The 21,135-nt window shown below is 46.0% G+C and overlaps 1 protein-coding gene across 3 annotated transcripts in view; it reads right to left on the reverse strand.

Annotated features, from left to right (window-relative positions):
• Positions 1-6,560: 6,560 nt before the first annotated feature.
• The window catches only part of ADAMTSL1 (ADAMTS like 1), a 1,025,773-nt gene continuing 1,011,198 nt past the window's right edge, over positions 6,561-21,135 (reverse strand). For 2 of the 3 annotated variants that reach the window (XM_049711046.1, XM_004276108.3), the window contains 3 exons: positions 11,939-12,048; positions 10,932-11,152; positions 6,562-9,463 (listed from right to left, as the gene is read on the reverse strand). In XM_049711046.1, the coding sequence (XP_049567003.1) occupies positions 9,357-9,463; positions 10,932-11,152; positions 11,939-12,048 (438 nt within the window). In that variant the 3' untranslated portion in view covers positions 6,562-9,356. Of the gene's footprint in view, positions 9,464-10,931; positions 11,153-11,938; positions 12,049-21,135 lie in introns of all 3 variants that reach the window. The other variant, XM_049711047.1, reaches the window with a different exon arrangement.

Genomic DNA, 21,135 nt, shown 5'->3' on the forward strand with positions numbered 1-21,135 from the left:
CAGGTTTCTATTACAGCTGTCACTGTGGTCACCCTGACGGCTGCTGTGAGGGGCGGCAGTGGGCAAGGGTAGAAGCAGGGCTCGGTAGGAGGCTTATGACGTAGAGAATGATTCAGGTCCACACCTGGCTGGTAGAAATGGGGGCAATGAGTAGACTACACTGTGTTGCTCATTGGAGGTGGAGTGAGATTAACAGGGAATCAGCATGACTCCAGAACCTTTGGGCTGAGTGCCTGGAAGGATGGAGTTGCTGTCCACTGAGGTCGAGGCGGGCTGGGATAGGGCATCTGAATGCAGGACCGCCATTCAAATGGGAAGCGAGGTGCAGTGAGGCCTTTGAAGAGGCTCTGCAGCCAGACAGGCCTGGCACTTCCACTTACCGCTGTGGTCCCAGTGTGGTCCCTGGTAAGGGGTGACTGGAATATCCTAGAATTTCCAGACATGTTTCCTCTTTCTGCCTCTCCTTTCTCCACTACAGCTTTTAGGGAGAAAGGGGTCTTTCCTGAAGTACAGAAGGAAAGATCTTCTGAGTTACCAGGCACCGGGATGGGTCAGGTGATTGTAATTGTGTTGGGTGCTTGGAGGGAGGGAGAGGGCAGGGAGTTAGCTTGAAGGGTGGTGATGGCTTCCTTGAGATTGTAAGTATGATGCTGAGGTGGGACTCCCCTCACCTCTCCCCCTTCCCTCCTCTGTCTCCTCTCTCCCCAGCCTCTCCAGCCACAGTTATCCAGATCTCGTCCTTTAGGATTTCTTCGTCCTTCTATCACGTCATGCAGTATAGTCTTCCGTTGGTCATTGTCGTCTTTATCCCCACCCATCATCATCTTTTCAGCAAAACAACAGATCGTTTTAGCACTCTATTTACAAGAGGAGATGTGGTAAATAAATCTGACAGCCTCCATATTTGTCCCACCCTGGGTGCCAGGGAAACTCCCAAGGGAGGAGTAGGTGGTGGGGGGTATGGCGGCCAGTGTTCCATGGCTCATGGGAAGGTGACGAGGGGAAGGAGGATGGGCCCTGGAGCCTTCAAGGAACTGAGGCCAGTCACCCAGAGAAAGCAGCCAGAGATGAGGCTGGGCTTTTGCAGGGTGCCTCAGGACATTTTAAGGAGTCTGTCCCTTATCCTGACAAAGTAGGAAGGTGGAGAAGGCTTTAAAAAAACAGAGGACTGGTATAACCCAAACCGTCTTTTGAGAATATTTCTTTGTGAATGAATTTAAGCTGTTTTGGCTGACCAACAATTTCCAGGTTATCTTGGTAAAATGGGAGCTCCATTAAGAGAGGCTGGAGTTCTGTGTTTCCACCGACACAGCCTCACTCCCTAAGATGGTGTGTTTCAGTGCAAACAATCTCAGACCAAATTCTGGGACAGGCATAAATGCTCGCCAACTGGCCCAGTGCTGCCACATAACCTGCTCTGTGAACTTGAATAAATCCTATCATTACAACCCTAGGCACTCTGACAGTCACTCCACGGTGGTTGTTCTTGTGGTAAGATCAGCCAGAAACTTCTCTGGTCAGATCAAGCAAGGGTTGGGTGCGGGGAGTGGGGATACACAGGACCAAGGAGAGCTCTGGACTTGCAGCTCTAGGCTGCTGGGTTTGCTGGATACTTAGATGGTTTGTACAAGGGCAGTGGTGCTTGTGTACCCTTTCCAGTCCTCTAATATAGCTAATTTCACTGGTGTGTAATTAATGAACTTTGTGTAATTAACAAACCCTCTGGTGCAGATTTAGATAACGATATTTGAAATGCTTGCAGTGGTCACTTTTGGAGGGTAGATTCGTGAATAGGTAATTAAATTGTTACCTAGCTGCCCCCTAGGGTGTAGGGCTTTTTAAAAAAATATTTATTTATTTGGTTGTGCTGGTCTTAGTTGCTGCAGGTGGGCTCCTTAGTTGTGGCTTGCCAGCTCCTTAGTTGCAGCACATGGGCTCCTGAGTTGTGGCTCTTGGGCTCCTTAGTTGTGGCACGTGGGATCCTTAGTTGTGGCATGCGTGTGGCATATAGTGCCCTGACCAGGGATCGAACGCAGTCCCCCTGCATTGGGAGCGTGGAGTCTTATACATCGAGTCACCAGGGAAGTCCCAGGGTGTAGGTTTAAGTTAATTTTACACGTATGCACCAGTTTACGTTGATGTATTTGCAGGTAGTATAAGAAGAGTGCTAGCTGCTATATGGGAAGTGGATTGGAGGAGACTGGACTCCAGTCGGGATACCTTTGTAAAAGCCCCAGTGAGAGAGGATTAGGAATAAAAGGAGCGATCCCTGGCTTGCTGACTGGACAGGACCAAATGAGGAAGAAAGCTGGGCTGGAGAATCCCCCAAACTTGGAAGAGCAGGGCACGTTGGCGTTAGTGGTGGGATGTGTCTGCTTTCTTGGTTGGACTCTGAGCTCCTTGGGGGCTCAAAGCAGAGACTAGGCTTTCACCCTGTGTCCTCAGGGTCCAGCCTGGGCCTGGCACAGAGTTGGTGCTTAGTTAGAGCTGGTCAAACTCTGAGGGAAAGGAAAGGTATGTGATGGGAAAAGAAACCAGGGGGAAGGAGATGAGATCAGAAGAGACAGAGGACTGCCTGGTGGGGGCGAGTAGAGTGAGGTCCAGTAGGACCAGATGAAGAGGCTGGCGATTTTCCATCCCAGCTGGGCCCAAGTTGCAAAGGCTAGACCTTCACAAGTGCAAAAGGAGGGGACGATCTAGGTCATGGGGGTTTGCTCCCAGGTGGTTACCTTGAGTGTCTCCACTCCAGTAGCGGGGAGGTGTGCAGGTGAAGAAATCCAGCTCAGGAGTGGCTGGTCCATGAATCTGGCACCTGCTCTGTGCCCTGGCACTGTGACTTGCTGAGCTCCAGCTGTGGGACAGAGAGCTACCTGGATGACTGGCGAACAACTTCATCAACCTTCAGCTGACCTCAGCTACGTCATTTCCTGGCCCTTTCATTGTTATTTTAAAAAATGGTGGTGGGGATTGGGGGAATAAAACCAAGCCTGTGACACACTTCATCACCGCACTCCCTTCCTTGACCATTAAACCTTTCGTAGAGTTGCTCACCTGGTAACTAAGTTGTTCACAGCTTGTCTACTGTCCTTCGTGGGATTTGTAACGAGGTCAACCCTGGTATCACAAAGACCTGGAGGAAGGCTGTTTATGGCATCTTGGAGAGGGAGGGAGCAGGTTTCCCAGGCCTGCTTTCTGGTCTGGGTGCTGACTGTGCAATCTCTCAGGTCCTCCTAAGCATTCTGCTTAAGCAAACATTATTTATGTTCGGCAGGAGAACCATTCCCCACTGTCTGCTTTCTCTTCACCCACATAAAACTGCACATTTAATGTCTGTTTACACATATATAAACTATATCTTTAGGAGCAGCCTGGGAAATCCTTGGTTGAAGTTGGATTTTGCCTTTGGAAAACAGAGGTGAGTGACATCTGTATATTGTGTTATCAGAAGCGTGACACATGTGGTTGATGGAGACCAGGTGCTTCACAGAATCCATCTGAGTGAAGCTGTAAACCTCTTGTTGACAGAGAAGGTGACAGCTCAGTTCTTATTAGCAGACGCTTCATTACCCATACCTGCCTTCCAATTTTAGGGGTGGCAGCAAACAGTTGAAAACCTTGGGGTGCTGTGAGTAAGAAGCTAAGATTTGGTTGAAGATAACAGTCTCTGATCAGCTCACACACATTTGACCTGTGCAAGTATCTCCAAGTGGACAGGATGGGTGGGTGGGGGCAGATAACAATTTTAGATTAATCTTAGAGGATTGGTAGAATTCATCGGGTGTTCACTTCTTTACTATTCGCTTCAAGGCTTGCATCAACACCGATATTTTCCTCAGTGGCAGTCTGTGACATGGGTAGATAACCTTCCCTGATTTAACTCACATTCAGTGCATTCTGAGTCTGAATCCTGAAGTCCTTAAATCACAGTTGGTGCATCAAACGAAATGCGGGACAGAGAGAGAAAAAGCCAAGGGGGTGGCACCTCATTTTGTTTCCTAATTTACTCTCCCATGGGTAAGCTTGCCAGACAGGTCAGCTTTCATTGGGTTATTTCCCAAAAGCTTCATCCTTCTCTCTACCCCACGATTCCGTTTCTCCTTGTGGATGAATTTGCCTATTGTGGGGAGCCCTGCGGATAGACTATTGAGATCTAACTTGTCTCATTTAAGCTGAGAACCATTAATAAAATTGGGTTATTTCCTTTAGGTTTATTTGCAGGATGAGGTGAGAGGATAATACCATGCTGTTGATGAGAGCGCGTACCACTTGGTAAGTGAGATATCCTTAATTTTACCTTTTACTTTACTTTACTTGTGTATTTGCTCATGAATGACTATTTCTCCATCTTCTTCTTTTTTTTTTTTTAACTAAATCAAAGGAGATGGGATTTATGTGTACATTTGGGTATTTTGAATTGAGACTATGTTGTACTTTGGGATTATAAAATAATATCTGTCTCGGGAAGTATTTCTGGAAGTTTGTCAGTATTTTGGTGAATGTTTGAGTTTGCTACGTGGATGGATCTGTTTTCTTCCAAGATACAGAGCTTGGTTCGCTAATACCTCTCTTGTTTACGCTATTGTCTGGTACTAAACTTTTAAGGAATGACTGATGTGTTTCTCAATTGAAAATGGAAACATAAGCGAGGGTCTCTGAAAGCTGACGATGGGAAGTAACGTGACGTAGCAAACGTTCTGCCAGCCCTGCCCGTCATCTCCCCATCTCTCTAAGGTAGCCTGGATGATGATAATAGCAATTAACATGCAGTGAATGGTTCAGTGACATGCCAGGCCCCCTTCTATTTCCTCGACAGGAGTGAACCAGTTCTTTACAACAGCCCTATCCCATGAGGTATCCTCTCTTCAAAGGTGAGGAGGCTGGGACATGAGTGAGCTCTGGTGATTGTTGATCAGTCTGGTCTCGATGGGCCCACAGAGTTTCTGAGCTCATCTCGTCAAAGTCCTGGAAACTCCTGAGGCCAAGCAGGGCACTCTCGCAGGAGGCGTTACAATCCTAGGACTGGCTCATGGTTAACATTCCAAACTTTTACACTGTGGTTGGTGGCATCTTGGTCAGAATCTCTCTTTTTCGCCTGGTGAGCTTTGTGATTTTGGCTGGAAGATTTTCCATACGTGCTGTCTGAGCCCTTCCCACCCTTTGAGCCTTCCTGGCTTTTCGCTCTGGCGTCTCTGACTCCTTCCTCCCCAAAACCCTCCACAGGGGTCTCTGTGGAACATTGTTTGGTTGCTGGTATGTGAGTATTTATAGCGCTAGCATCGGTCTTTTCTTTAAAGCAAACCCCACAACTCCTTAGAAAATAGTTAGAATTTCAAGAAGAGCTTTCTGGCATATTTTTACGCTGTTCGGCAGAGTGTCGCGTGCGGGGGTGAGTTGCTGGAAACAGGCTGGAGTTGGGCTTTCAGGCTGGGGTCCCCTGGAGCGTATCTCACACAAAGGTCCCTGTGTGGACATCTTCCGGGTCTGGGGACACGCTGCCCTTTCACCAGAGCCTGTTTATATAGAACCCTACAAGTATGCTTTTGTTTCTGCACTCTCTATAGTAGCTTTATTAAATGCTTTAAAAGTAGGGGGAGCTAGGAGCCCTACAGTGCCATGAGAATTGATTTTAGGGGATGAGAAAGCAACAACTCCATTAAGAGTCCCGCCATCGTCTTCTCCCAACCTCTGAGCGGTAGGAGAGAAAGGTGCCCGCACCTGGGCGGCCACAGCTGCTCGGCTTGCGCACGGAGGAGCTGAGGCCGGCATAGCGGGGAAGAGCAGGGCTCTGGCTAAGAAGCCAGGCTGCTCAGGTTTGAATTCTGAGTGACCTTGGGCTTCTGTGGGTCTCTGTCTACCCGCATGTCAATGGAGATGATCACAGGGTGCATGTGAGGATTGAATGTAGGAATGATCTATAGATGGGAGCCCCGACAAGGGCGCACACCCAGGATTTCAGCACGCAGCCACTGCATGCGGTGCATGCCCTCGGGGGTAGGAAGCCTGACCGGGAGTGAGACCCCTCCTGCTCCGAGTCTGCACCCCCCCCCACCCCCCACCCACCGAGATGCCTGCACTCGCTCTTCTTCCTGACGGTGCCGTGGCTCCCTTCTTCCCACTACAGGCATGTACCACGCTTCATCGTGCTTTGCTCTGTTGTGGATCGCAGATACTGTGTGTATTACAAATGGAAGGTTTGTGGCAACCCCACCCTGAGCAGGTCTGTTGGCGCCAGTTTTCAAACAACACTCGCTCACTTTGTGTCTGTGTCACGTTTTGTTAATTCTCACAATATTTCAAAATTTTCGTCATGATTACATTTGCTATGGTGATCCGTGATCAGTGACCTTTGATGTTACTACTGTGACTTGCTGAAGGCTCAGGTGATCTTTAGCATTTTCTAGCAAAAAAGTATTTTTACTTAAGGTATGTACATTGTTTTTAAAGACATAATGCTATTATACACTTAATAGACTACAGTATAGTGTAAACATAATTTTTATATGCACTGCGAAACCAAAAACTTCGTGGGAATTCCTTTATTGTGATATCTGCTTTACTGCAGTGGTCTGGAACCAAATCCTCCATCTCTCCGAGGTCTGCTGACACACAGGGTCATAAATGAGATGATTGTCAAAGACAGCAGTAAGCCTCAATTTGTGCACATCTAGCTCCTCTGGGTTCATGGCCCCCGGCTTCCCATGCAAAGCTGCAAACTGCGATTCTTCCATTTTAGCCAAACTCACATAAGTGACTGGGAACCAGCCTCACCCCCCTGCCCAAAACAAGATAGGAAGGCTGAGCTTAATAGAGACTCGGACGACAAGATTTAAATAAATAAGCTGTATTATCTGTACAAAAAATATAAATAGAGTTTTGTGTTTTAGGGGAGGAAGTGCTGCCTTCCACATTCTTCAGCAGCCCTAATAATCTTCTGGTGCTGCTGAGTCACAATTCACAGAACAGACAGTAAATGTACATTCATCTCATGCAAGGAGCACGCTGCTGGTGTCCTCCAAGCTCACTCTGAAACCCACCTCCACCTGCTACAACCCAACACGTGGTGGAGCTGGAGGACACCTGCTATTTAGGAAATGTAAATATTGGCCACTGGTTTTCCATAGCTATTGAGCTAGATATTATCAACCACATTAGTAGTAGTATGGAATCTGTCTTGCACATTCCATGCATAACTATTGTGTCACAAACGAATCCCCTCTTATTGCCCTGTCATCCTGTGCTAGCTTTTACAATGTATTCTGTACACAGCGAATGGATCCAGAGTTAAACATCAGGTTCTATTAAAAATAGGAACAATACAATAATCACCACCGAGTTTACAGGAACACAACTGTAGGAAGTTAATAAAAAGTCCCCCAAATATTTTGTTTTTTTTTTTTCTGGAAGACAATGTACAATTATTAATATTGCACTTTTTTATACAGGAAATCCTAATAAATATTCACAAAAGATATACATAGAAAACATTCTCTTTTATTTTAAATAAACATTACACTGATTTTTAGGAACATGATTTCTTAGAGCCCATTATTGTGGTGAGGAAGAAAGAACTACCTTAACTGTCCATAGCTCACCTGGGGAGAACACAAAGCGTAATGTCTCCCCCACTAACTTGTACTTCCAGGCTGGCTAGAAAATGCAGCCCTGATGTCAGTGGTGGCCCCGAGGTGTGTGACGTTTTGCGAGTCTGTATGTGAGGGGGCGGTTTGGCTGAGGGGTGAGTGACTCCGGCCACCCTGCTCTGCCCCAGCTGCTACTAAATGGTGGCCACTGGGATTGGGGGGCGCAGGCCAAAATCACTCGCCCCCAAACCGCTCTGCTGAGTGAGCACTTTCATTGACAATGAGCCACGATGTCCCAGATTTTCAGTTTTGCCACTTTGCTGCAGCCACGTTACTGTAGCTGACGGGCATTACTGGAGTGTGTATGCCGCCTTGCCCACTGAGTTAGCAAAACCAATGTATTTTAATTCTGGTAGAGTTCATAGTATTTCACTGTGTGGAGGGAATGGGTTGAAAAGCCTTTGAGGAGCGTCTGGGAAGCTTCAGTTATCCTTTGGCTTTGCCTCTGTGCCCCATCGCCCCGCCCCGGCCTGTTGTCTGAATACAGGGCAGCCGTCACCGTGCCCCGGGAGGGGCCCACGCAAGCCTGCGGTTCCATGGGTGCCCGGGTCGCTCTCATCTGATGGATACCCTGGCAACTTGAAGAGTGGGTTGGTTTTTGGCCAGCTGACCCCAGTCCTTGGCCCTCAGGTGGAGCAGTAAAAACCGTATAGGCAGGAAACCCAGCCTACTCATGAGCGAAACATCCTGGCCCAGGTCAGCAGTTCGTTCCGGGCTGGGGGATGCTTGGTTCGGAGACGCCAGGGGTGGCCTGACTGCGCAGCTAGGCCCCGCCGCTGTCTCACCAGCTCTGCCATAGGGGCACGGGCAGAAGTTCACTGAGCGGCTCCCTCGGGGACCCCTCTCCGTTGCAGGGAGGGCATACCTCCTGCACGCGGCCCGGGCCCCAGGGCTGTGCCTTCCTGGGGGCAGCAGAGCTGAGCACCGCAGACTCCCCTGAGCCTGCACTGGTACACCAGGCACTCGGGCTCGTGGTTCAGAGCCTCGTGTGGCTGCCCGCTCGCTCCCCTGTCCCCTTCGCTCCCCCTCTCAGGAACTCACACAGGCTTCTTTGTGCTTCTGTCCCTTCCTTCCCCACTTCGTTTTCTGCATCGCTGTGTGCTTTAGGCCTACTTGGATTGGCTCCCCTTTACCTCCACCGTGGTTTGAGTTCTCATTGCTCTGTGCCCCCCACTGGAAGAGCTGAGTCCTGGGCTGGGTTCTCAGCATGGATGGTGTCCTCCCTCCCCTGCCTTAACCATCTCCTGCCAGGAGAGATGCTGTTGGCTGTCCGGAGTCAGTACCGATGCTTCACAAACCCTCTGGCACCCTCCCCTTCTGCCTCTCTCTCCTGTCTACCGTGGCTCTGGCTCCCTGCTGGCCCCGGGGGGCTGTGCTGGCCTCTTCCTAGGTCTCCCTGGGACCCAGGTTGGGGAGGGAGCTGGCTCTTCCAGGGAGCTCTTTCTGTCTGGCCCGGTCTGCTCTGCAACCTCCGTTAGACCTCCGTCCTTGTCCTGTCCCCTCATTCTGTCCTCCAGCTAACTGAGAGAGAAGACATGCTGGGGTCCTCATGTCTGGGGAGGGGGAAGGGCAAGGGAGGAGGTTGACGAGGGTGTGTGTGGTGGAGGGTGGAGAGGGGGAAATAAATAAATAAAACGAAGAAAGCTTAAGTTCTGTCCAAGGTGGTTGCGTGAGTCCTCCGTGCTGCCAGGGTAGCGTTCTCCCCGCGTCCTGTCTTCACGCTTTGCCGCAAGTCCCACAGCAGCGAGATTTGAACTGGCTGAGTTGGCAGAGTTTCAGCTGTTTCACCTTCTCACAGTACCTGGTGGTATCTCTGCACTCCACTGGGAAAGGGGACAGAAAGGAGAGGTGAAACGGAGGCTCGGTAACAGCCGTGGCCACCGGGTGCCTCCTGGGGTCTGCCTTGGGCACCAGACACCCGTGCTGGAGGCCTCTGGGCTGGCCTTGCTCAGGTGGAGCTTGGCCACTTGCTCCCCAGGCTGCCAACCATGGGGGCAGCTCAGGCTGCGACTGGGGGCCGAATACCGATAGCCCCCTTCCTTCCTGAAGGCGCTCAGGACCGCCTCACCTCCTGGGCAGGGGGGCCTTTTCCCATGGCGGTTGAGTTTCTGACTGATTGATGCTTTTCCTCCTTGAGCTGCTTCCCAGAAGGACTAAATTCTGCTCCACTTCGGGGTGGTGTGCAAGTGAGGACCTGTCTGGTGGCTTCACCCCCTGTAACGCGAGCCTTCCTTTCCCCCGTGAAGCTTCATTGCTCGTCCTCTCTCCCGAGCCTCTCTACCCCTTCCCCTCACCGTGCCTACCAGGCGCCGTGGCGTCCTAGTTCGTTATTGGCACAGGCTGACGTGGATTCGGGCCGTGACACCTGTGGTTAATATAGTAAGTCTGAACTACTTTTGTGGAACGGTGGTCCTGAGTATGGGGAGCTGACAGATGGGTCAGCATCACACGAGAGGACATATACGATCCCACCCCGTGTAGAAAAAGGACTGGCCCTGTTTGCCTACATGGCATGTGCTCAGCGTGGGGAATCTGAGGCTCAGTGTGGCCCTGTTTGCGGGGGAAACGGCACAGCAACATTTAAAAATTCCCTTTTCTTTGCTTCATGCTTTGTCTCCTTCCCTGTGGAGAAGCACCTCTGATTGGTTTTGGGTCCAGAGGAAGAAAAAAATAGATCCTCACCCAATGGGGATACAAACGCTGGTGCTGGGCTAAGGAGGAGGGGTCTAGACTTGAGGGAAGAGGGAGTGAATGAGTATCAGATCCCAGGTGTGGCTCCTGCACAGACCGGTGGGTGCCCACGGGGCTGCGAAGGAGGGTGGGGGTCGGCAGGTCCTCGTTCTGTGAGACGCAGAGCCGTGATGGGTACAGGGTTGGCTGAGCGGGAGGTGCTCTGTGTGCTGCTTGGGCGCCAACAGTGCTTTCTCCCCAAGAGCCATTGTTTAGTTGTCCCCTCTGGGTACCAGCCAGACTCCCGTAGGTGAGCTGGAGGATGATTTCATCCAGCACTTGGCCAAAGGCACCTGGCTGTCTCAGGGGCCAGGATGGAGCCCTTGGGCCACACCCAGCCATCTCTTGTGGCCTGGACACGTGCATGTATATCCCTGCATGCACCTTTGCTCGCCGGCATGCACCCATGCACCCTCTGAAAATAGACAACTCCAGCCCTAGCTCAGGATCCTTGGGAAAGCTGGTCCACTGCCCTATGCTCAGGCTGAGTTCCGGGGACTGCCCGCTGCACCTGACGCCTCGTGGGGAGTCTGCAGAAGGCTCTGTGGGGTTGGAACGTACTGTTTTCACACGGGGTGATGTTGCAGCGCTGCCAGTTGGTGGGCCGGGGCCCCCAGGAGCACAGGTGCTCGGGCACTGCCTTGTTGGTGCGGGCGTGCACGCACTCCACGCGCCGGGACTGGAAGCCGTAGTTGCCGCAGGTCGCCGTGCACAGGGTCCACAGGCTGACCCTCCAGTGTACGCTGCAGGCTTCGGACCAGCAGTTCTGGGTGCTCACGGGCCTGTGGTAGGAGGGTGGCAGGATTAGGGTCTGCCTCTCTGGGGGATGAATCAGGGGAGCTGATGTGAAAACAGTGCTGGAAACCCCAAAATCTCAGGTATCCCTGAGAACTCAGTTCTCAGAACTCCCAGCGCTGCCAGCCCTGGGTTCTGATCTCTGCTCTGTTACTGAATGGCTGTAGGGTCTCAGAAGACCCCTTCCTCTAACTGGGCCTCTGTCTGCTCATCTCTACAATGTCTGTGTCACTGCATGACCTGAGAATGAGCTCTACCGGGGTGGGGGACGGCAGAGCCGCTCTCAGGGGCGGGGACCTTAGCGAGGCGGGTGATGAGCCCTCTCCCCGAGGGAAGGAAGGATGACAGGGGCTGGGGGCTGGATAGGAATGGTAGGCTGAGACCTGGGGACAGGGGTCTCAGCATAACTTCTAGAGGGAGGTGGACAAGAGTGAGAGGCTGGTGGAGCCCTTGGGGTCTGGTGCCCACTTTGTGGACCTGACCTCCTGCCCACCCTGTAGCCAGCACGGGTCTCTTGTGCCATCAGGCCTCCTCAGAGGAACAGCATCCTCTGCATTCTCTCTCCATCTCCGAAAGGGGAAAGCCCAGCCTGGCCCATTCAGTAAGCACGAGGCCACCGCTGAGCCATCTACCTCTAGGAGGCCAGTGACCTGGGGAGAATGGAGGTGACCGCTGGGACCATGGAAGGTTGGAGGAGAAACGTTTACTTACCACCGTCTTTCCGTGCTATTGACACAGGGCCTGGGAAAAGGCAGTCCATGGCTCTCTCTTACCTCGGAAGGGCGCTGCACTGCTCTGATGGTAAGGTGATGCCATCCCGGGTCTGGCAGAAGACTTGTCTGTGCTGCACGGCGAGGCGAGGCCCGACGCAAGGCCCGTTGCACTGGGAAGCAGAAACAGGTGACATACACGTTAGCCAAGTCACAGGACAGGCTGCAATGCCCAGGCTGCGTGGGGCAAAAGATCCTTGTGCAGGGGCTTGTTTGAGGCCCTGAGATCACTTATCTTGCCCCTCTTTACACCAACTTAAAGGATATCCACCAGCACATTTTTGCTTAGTCCATAGTGGGAGGGTTAGCTTTGCTGTGGTCTGTGAGTATTCTGCTAGCAAATGGCTGATGGCAGTATAGAGCCAGTCAGAGATGTCAGCCCCCTCCCAGAGTAACCATATGGAAGGTTAATCTTGGCATAATGGACTAGGAATGTGGTGGTAAGCTTTAGAGTTAAACATCTCTAAATAAGCCCCTCTTCCTTCCCTCCTTCAGTCCAGAGGTAATTTGGTTTATTGTTTTCTTGCTAAATTCGTCCAAGAAACCAAGTCCATGATTTCTTTCCTTTCTTTGGTTTCATTTTCTCCAGGATAAACCAAGGGTGGCTGAACAAAGGTAGACTTAGGTGTGTATAGTTAGTCCATGCTCGTGGAGATGGTTAAGCTCTCCCCAGGGCTGGCAGAGCCAGACCATCGTGGCAAAACCTGCCACCAACGATGGTGTCTGTAAAATACGAAACATCTGCTATTTGAGTAGGGTAAAGGGACAGACATCCCTCGGAGGTCACTTTAGAGCAAGGGCTCTTAAACTTGGAAGTATCTGGACTCCTAGGGGTCCACAGGGGAGCTGTTGACCCTTAAAATTATAAGCAGCAATCCTGTTTTGTGTAACATTTTATTTATTTTTTTAGTCTTTGAGCCCTTCACCCATTATTTCCACACCCCACCCCCGCCTCTGGCAACACCAATCTGTTCTCTGTATCTATGAGCTTGCTTTTAAAAGAAAAAAAAAATTCCACATATAAGAGAGATCATATGGTATTTGTCTCTCTCTGTATGACTTCTCTAACTTAGCATAATGCCCTTGAGGTCCGTTCATGTTGTCGCAAATGGCAAGATTTCATTCTTTTTGACCGTATATATGTGGGATTATTTATGATCTCTTTGTGTTCATCTTATTTGGAGCCCTATTTGGAGCCCTGGAGCTGGGTGTCTCGTTCCTTCCCCAGGTTAGGGAATCTTTCAGTATTTCTTCAAACAGGATTTCTGCCCCTTTCTCACTTTCTTTTCCTTCTGGGACCTATGTAACGCAAGCCCTTTAATCTAGCATCACTTTTTTTCCTTCTCTGATTAGGTGAGTTCCACTGCCCTGACTTCTAATTCACTGAGCCTTCGTTTGCTTCATGTAGTCTGTTGTTGAACACCTTAACAATTTTCAGTTAATGTGTTCTTCAGCTCTGACTTCTATTTGGTACTTTTTAATATTTTCTATCATCACTTAGTTGAATTTCTCACTCTGTTCACCCATCTTAATTCATCCATGCTGAATTTCTAAAAGCTCTCAGGGAACGCCAATGTTATTGGTCCATGGACCACACTTTAAAGAGTAGCAAGGCTTGAGGCATTACAAATTACAGGGAACTGCTTGATCTCAAAATCCTTTTAATATAATTTTTTATAAATTTATTTTATTTTTGGCTGCGTTGGGTCTTTGTTGCTGTGCTCAGGCTTTCTCTAGTTGCGGCGAGCTGGGGCTACTCTTCATTGTGGTGCACAGGCTTCTCATGGCGGTGGCTTCTCATTGTGGAGCATGGGCTCTAGGCACGCGGGCTCAGTAGTTGTGGCTTGCAGGCTCATTAGTTGTGGCGCACGGGCTTAGCTGCTTCACGGCATGTGGGATCTTCCCGGACCAGGGCTCGAACCTGTGTCCCCTGCATTGGCAGGCAGACTCTCAACCACTGCACCACCAGGGAAGCCCCCCTTTTAATATTTTTGCATTGGTGATATATTGTTGGGATGTGATTCAAACTATAGATGCCCACCAAACCTCCATATTCCACTCCTGTAAGAATGAAAATGATAATAGTTTCTGACAAGAAAATCCTTTTGGAAGAGTGTCATTCAAAGGTCTATTCCTTCATCTTCCTACCTCTTTGAAGTCTTTGAAAACCATGCTGGTTTTAGTCTAAGTAGAACTAAGACCACCTTCTCAGTTCTAACAACCTGGCTTCATGTAATAATTCAACATTCTTCTTTTAATCCAACATACATTTATGAGGCACCTGTCTTGGGTAGGGAATGTGTTCCATAAAAGCGTATGTGAAAGAATGATGGCAAAAACAGCCCTGGAATGTTTGCAGGAGAATTATATGAGAGGTAGAATTATAAATGTGGCTGTAAAACATGTGCCGGATCATGAGAAATATTGTAAGCTGTCTGAGGAGTTTGCTGTCTGAGGAGTTTGGATTTTCTTAAGAATGCCACTTTGTTGGGGTGGGGGAGGGGAGGCACCTAGAAAGGTTTTTAAGTGGGAGTGTCACGATCAGAGTTACTCTTTAAAAAGATTATTCTGTCAGCAGTACAGTAATTGAATTGGAAAGGGAATAGACTGGAGAAAGTAATCTAGGTAACAAATTTTGCTGATCAAAATGAAGGCACTGGGCAATGGAAATGGAGAGGAGATTCTATGAAAGTATGATTCGCATGGCTTCAGTGGTGCCTTGACAGGGATAAAAGACAGGGAGGGAGCTAAGATGAGTCTCGGGTTTATGGACTGAACATAAAGGTAAGGATTTGCTTTGAAGATGTTTTGTATGAGATGTTTGTGAAATATCCAAATATATATGTTCATTAAGCAGGTGGATGTATAGATCTGTGACTTAAAAGAGAGCTGTGCTAAACGCTGTCCATTTGAAAGTCTTCAGTAGACCAGTGGTGGCTAGGAGTCATAGGTAGTATAACCCAAGGGGAGGGAAAGCATGAGATGAAAAGGCTTAGGGCAGAACCCTGAGGGACACTGCAGGAAGAGGAGAAAAAAAGGAATTAAACTGCAGGAAAGGAGAAAAAAAAGAACTTAGAAAATGTATTCACAGAGACCAACAAAGGCGTTTCCAGAAAGGAAAAAGGGTCAGTAGTATCAAAATGTGTCAAAAAGGACAAACAAGATAGAGTAAGAATTGGCAGTACCCAATGGAACCTGACTTATAGGCTGCACTGGTGACCCTGTGAAGGGCAGTTTCAGTGTGGCAATTGGCACTGAAGTCAAACCAGCAATGAGGAGAGAAACAAATGAGAGTGGAAGAAATAGGGCTCCCGGAGACATATCACTCCTTCAAGAATTCCCAGTTGTGGTCAAAAGACATCAGCAAAATGGCAGACTAGGTAGCTCTGAGTCCTCATTCACACACAGAAATATCAAAAAGCAACTGGAAACTGGCTGAACTAATCTTATAGGAATTCTGTAAAAGTCAAAGGTCTACAGCAACCTAGCAAGTGCCCAATAAAGAAAATTGCCCCCCATCTTTATTGGAGTATAATTGCTTTACAATGTTGTGTTAGTTTCTGCTATACAACAGAGTGAATCAGCCATATGCATACATATGTCCCCATATCCCCTCCTTCTTGAGCCTCCCTCCCACCCTCCCTATCCCACCCTCCCTATCCCACCCCTCTAGGTCATCACAAAGCACCGAGCTGATCTTCCTGTGCTATAAAGCAGCTTCTCACTAGCTATCGATTTTACATTTGTTAGTGTATATATGTCAATGCTACTCTCTCATTTTGTCCTAGCTTCCCCTCCGCCCCGCCCTCACCCTGCCATGTCCTCAAGTCTGTTCTCTATGCCTTTATTCCTGCCCCTAGGTTCATCAGTACCATTTTTTTAGATTCCATATATATGCGTTAGCATATGGTATTTGTTTTTCTCTTTCTGACTAACTTTGCATGACAGACTCTAGCTCCATCCACCTCACTACAAATAACTAACTCAATTTCATTCTTTTTTATGGCTGAGTAATATTCCATTGTATATATGTGCCACATCATCTTTATCCAGTCATCTGTTGATGGACATTTAGGTTGCTTCCATGTCCTAGCTATCGTAAATAGTGCTGCAGTGAACACTGTGGTACATGTATGTTTTTGAATTATGGTTCTTCTCGGTATATATAGCATGGCAGTTTTGGTCTAGAGGCAGCAGTAGCCCATTTTCCTCCCACCATCTGTAGGGAGCAGAGAAGATCCTATTTGCAGTATGTAATGTTCTATCCTGTCTGTCAGAGGGCTACCTGAAGGACTGGTCTCTGTCTCATCTAACTCAGGTATCAAGTGGCAGCCGCTACTTGTGAAAGCTGCAAGGGGACTACAGACACTTGGGGCAGGAGATTACAGATGGAGACATGCAATAGACCACCTAAGGCCCTGGGGACAACCTGAGGTGAGACCATCTTGGAAATTAAGACATTCGAAAGCAGCCATATATAAAGGGGAATTCTGAAAGTCACAAGCAGGCCCAGGCAAGACATATGCTCAGGAAAGATCTGAGAAGACCTTAAGCTTTCATCTCAGGCTGATCCCGAGGTTCAGAGAACACCCAGTTAAGCAGTGAAGGTGTGCACAGGCACAGAGAAAGTATATTCAAAGACTGGGAGAGATGTCTTTTTTTCAACGCCCAATTTCCAAGAATAAATCATATGCAATTCAAAGAAACAGGAAATCATGGCCCATTCAAGGAAGAAAGTGAAGTGGCAGAACCAGCCCTAAAGAAGCAGGGCATCAAATGTATTAAACAAAGACTTTAAAACAACCATCATAAACATGTTAAAAGATCTAAAGAAAAACATGAATAAAGAACTAAAGGAAATCAGAAAAAATGATATTAACAAAGAGTTAGTAATTATAAAAAGAAACTAAACAAATTGTGGAGCTAAAAAATACAATATCTGAATTGAAAATTTCACTAGCAGAGTTCAACAGCAGGTTTGAGTACACAGAATAAACAATTAGCAAACCTGAAAACAGGACAATTGAAATTATTGAGTCTAATGAGCTGAAAGAAAAGACATGACAATGGGACCAACATATACACATGTAGGAGTCCCAGAAGAAGGAGGGAGAGAGAAAGGGGCAGCAAGATCATTTGAAGAAATAATTGCCAAACATTTCCCAAATTTGATGAAAGATACAAATCTAAAAATCCGAAAAGCTCAACAAATTCCATGTAGAATAAACTCAAAGGGAACCACACTGAGATACAGTATAATGAAATTGTCTTACAAATAAACACAAAGAATCTTGAAATCAACAAGACAGACTCATCAGGTACAAGGGATCCTCAAAAAGATTAGCAGATGATTTCTCAGCAGAACCCTTGCAGGCCAGAAGGTGGTAGGAGAATTATATCTTTAAAGTGCTGAAAAGAAAAAAAATAAACTATGTACCTAGAATTCTATATCCAGTGAAACTGTCGTTCAAAAATGAGGGTGAACTTAAGATATTTGCAGATAAGATGAGAGGGAGTTTATTACCACTATACCTGACTATAAGAAACATGAGAGACCCTCAGGTTAAAATGAAAGGATGCAAGACAGTAACTCCAAGCCATAAGATATAAAGATTGCCAGCAAATGTAAATACATGAGCAAATGTAAAAACATGAGCAAATATAAAAATTAGTATTATACTTTTGGTATGTAACTCCACTTTTTATTCTCTATAGGATTTAAATGACAAAATGCATTAAAAATAATTATGTATCTGTAAGTGGATATGCAATGTATAAAGATGTAACTTTTATATTATTAACATATAGGAAAGGGGACAGAGCTCTATAGGAATAGAGTTTGTGTGTGTGGTTGAAGTTAAGTTGCTATAAATTAAAACTAGATTGTTATACCTTTAGAATGTTATATGTAATTCCAACAGCAACGACAAATTAAATACCTACAGACTATACTCAAAAAAAACCCCAAAACCAAAACATCAGCTAAACACTAAAGAAGGCAGTAATGAAGGTAATGAATGGGGGAAGCTATAAGACACCTAAGACAAATAACAGTGGGAAAAGTAAGTCCTTCCTTATCAGTAATTACTTTAAATGTAAATGGAAAACACAAGCCTCTCCAATCAAAAGGCATAGATTGGCAATCTATCTACAAGAGACTCACTTTATTATTTTTAATGTATTTTAAAAATTGAAGTATAGTTGACTTAATGTTGTGTTTCTGGTATACAGCAAAGTGATTCATATATGTATATATATATAATTTTTCATATTCTTTTCCATTATAGGTTATTACAAGATATTGAATATAGTTCCCTGGGCTATACAGTAGGTCCTTCTTGTTTATCTATTTTTAAATAGTTTAATTTTAAAAATTTATTTTATATTGGAGTATAGTTGATTTACAATGTTGTGTTAGTTTCAGGTATACAGAAAGTGATTCAGTTATACATATACCCATTCTTTTTCACATTCTTTTCCCATAGGTTATTACAGAATATTGAGTAGAGTTTCCTGTGCTATACAGAAGGTCCTTGTTGGTTATCTATTTTAAATATAGCAGTGTGTACATGTCAATCCCAAACTCCCAATCTATCCCTCCCCCACCCCACCCTTCCCCCCGGTAACCATAGATTCATTTTCTAAGTCTGTTTCTGTTTAGTAAATAAGTTCATTTGTATCATTTTTAAAGATTCCTCATATAATCAATATCATATGATATTTGTCTTTCTCTGATATACTTCACCTAGTATGATAATCTCCAGGTCCATACATGTTGCTGCAAATGACATTCTTTCTTTCTTTTTAACGTCTGAATAATATTCCATTGTATATATGTACCACGTCTTCTTTATCCATTCCTCTGTTGATGGACATTTAGGTGGCTTCCATGTCTTGGCTATTGTAAGTAGTGCTGCAATGAATATTGGGGTGCATGTATGTTTTTGAATTGCAGTTTTCTCCAGATATATGCCCAGGAGTGGGATTGCAGGATAATATGGTAGTGCTATTTTTAGTTTTTTAAGAAACCCACATACTGTTCTCTATAGTGCTTGTACCAATTTACATTCCCACCAACAGTGCAGGAGGGTTCCCTTTTCTCCACACCCTCTCCAGCATTTATTGTTTCTATACTTTTTGATGATGGCCATTCTGTTGGTGTGAGGTGATATCTCATTGTAGTTTTGATTTGCATTTCTCTAATAATTAGTAATGTTGAGCATCCTTTCATGTGCCTGTTGGCCATCTGTATGCGTTCTTTGGAGAAATGTCTAATTAGGTCTTCTGCCCATCGTTTGATTGGGTTGTTTGTTTTTTTTAATATTGAGCCCCATGATCTGTTTTTGTGCTTTGGAGATTAATCCCTGTGGGTTGCATTGTTTGCAAATATTTTCTCCCATTATGTGGGTTCTCTTTTCATTTTGTTTATGGTTTCCTTTGCTGTACAAAAGTTTTTGAGTTTAATTAGGTCCCATTTGTTTATTTTTGTTTTTATTTCGATTACTCTAGGAGACATAGAAAAAGATACTGCTGTGATTTATGTCAGACTGTTCTGCCTGTGTTTTCCTCTAAGGGTTTTATGGTGTCTGGTCTTACATTTAAGTCTTTCCGTTTATTTTTGTGTATAGTGTTAGCGAATCTTCTAATTTCATTCTTTTACATGTAGCTGTCCAGTTTTCCCAGCACAACTTATTGAAGAGACTATCTTTTCTACATTGTCTAATTAATTGACCATAGATGCGTGGGTTTATTTCTGGGCTTTCTCTCCTGTTCCGTGATCTGTATTTCTGTTTTTGTGCCAGTACCATACTGTTTCAATGACTAACTTTCTGGTATGATCTGAAGACAGGAAGCCTGATTCCTCCAGCTCCGTTTTTCTTTCTGAAGATTGCTTTGCCTATTTGGGGTCTTTTGTGTCTCCATACAAATTTTAAGATTTTTTGTTCTAGTTCTATGAAGAATGCCATTGGTAATTTGATAGGGATTGCACTAGTTCTGTGAAGAATGCCATTGGTAATTTGATAGGGATTGCACTGAATCTGTAGATTGCCTTGGGTAGTATAGTCATTTTGTCAATATTGATTCTTTCAATCCAGGAGCATGGTATATCTTTCCACCTGTCTGTGTCATCTTTGATTTCCTTCATCAGCATTTTACAGTTTTCAGAGTACTGGTCTTTGGTCTCCTTAGGTAGGTTTATTCCTAAGTAAGTAAGTATTCTATTCTTTTTGATGAGATGGAAAATGGGATTGTTTCCTTATTTCTCATTCTGATCTTTCATTGTTAGTGTATAGGAATGCAAGAGATTTCTGTGTATGAATTTTGTATCCTGCAACTTTACCAAATTCATTGATGAGCTCCAATAGTTTTCTGGTAGCATCTTTAGGATTTTCTATATATAGTATCCTGTCATCTGCAAATAGTGACATTTTTACTTCTTTTCCCATTTGGATTCCTTTTCTTTTTCTTCTCTGATTGCCACAGCTAGGACTTCAGGATTATGTTGAATTAAAGTGGCAAGACAGGACACCCTTGTCTTCTTCCTAACCTTACAGGAAATGCTTTCAGTTGTTGACCACTGAGTATGGTGTTAGCTGTGGGTTTGTCATATGTGGTCTTTATTATGTTGAGGTAGGTTCCCTCCATGCCCACTTTCTGGAGAGTTTTAATCATGAACTTTCTGGAGAGTTTTAATCATGAATGGGTGTTGAATTTTATCAGAAGCTTTTTCTGCATCTATTGAGATGATCACATGGTTTTTTTATTCAATTTGTTGATGTGGTGTATCACATTGATTGATTTGAGGATATTGAAAAAATCCTTGCATCCCTGGGATAAATGTCACTTGATCGTGGTGTACGATCCTTTATTGTTGGCTTCAGATTGCTAGTATTTTGGTGAGGTTTTTTGCATCTATGTTCATCAGTGATATCGGCCTGTAATTTTCTTTCTTTTGTGGTATCTTTGTCTCGTTTTGGTATGCTGGTGACCTCATAGAATGAGTGTGGAAGTATTCCTTCCTCTGTGATTTTTGGGAATAGTTCCAGAAGGACAGGTGTTAACTCTTCTCTAAATGTTTGATAGAATTCACCTGTGAAGCAGTCTGGTCTTGGACTTTTGTTTCGTGGAAGTTTTTAAATCACCGTTTCAATTTCAGCACTTGTGATTGGTCTGATCATCTTTTCTATTTCTTCTTGGTT

Source organism: Orcinus orca, chromosome 6, assembly GCF_937001465.1.
Source record: "Orcinus orca chromosome 6, mOrcOrc1.1, whole genome shotgun sequence".
In the NCBI taxonomy this organism is placed as follows: Eukaryota; Metazoa; Chordata; class Mammalia; order Artiodactyla; family Delphinidae; genus Orcinus; species Orcinus orca.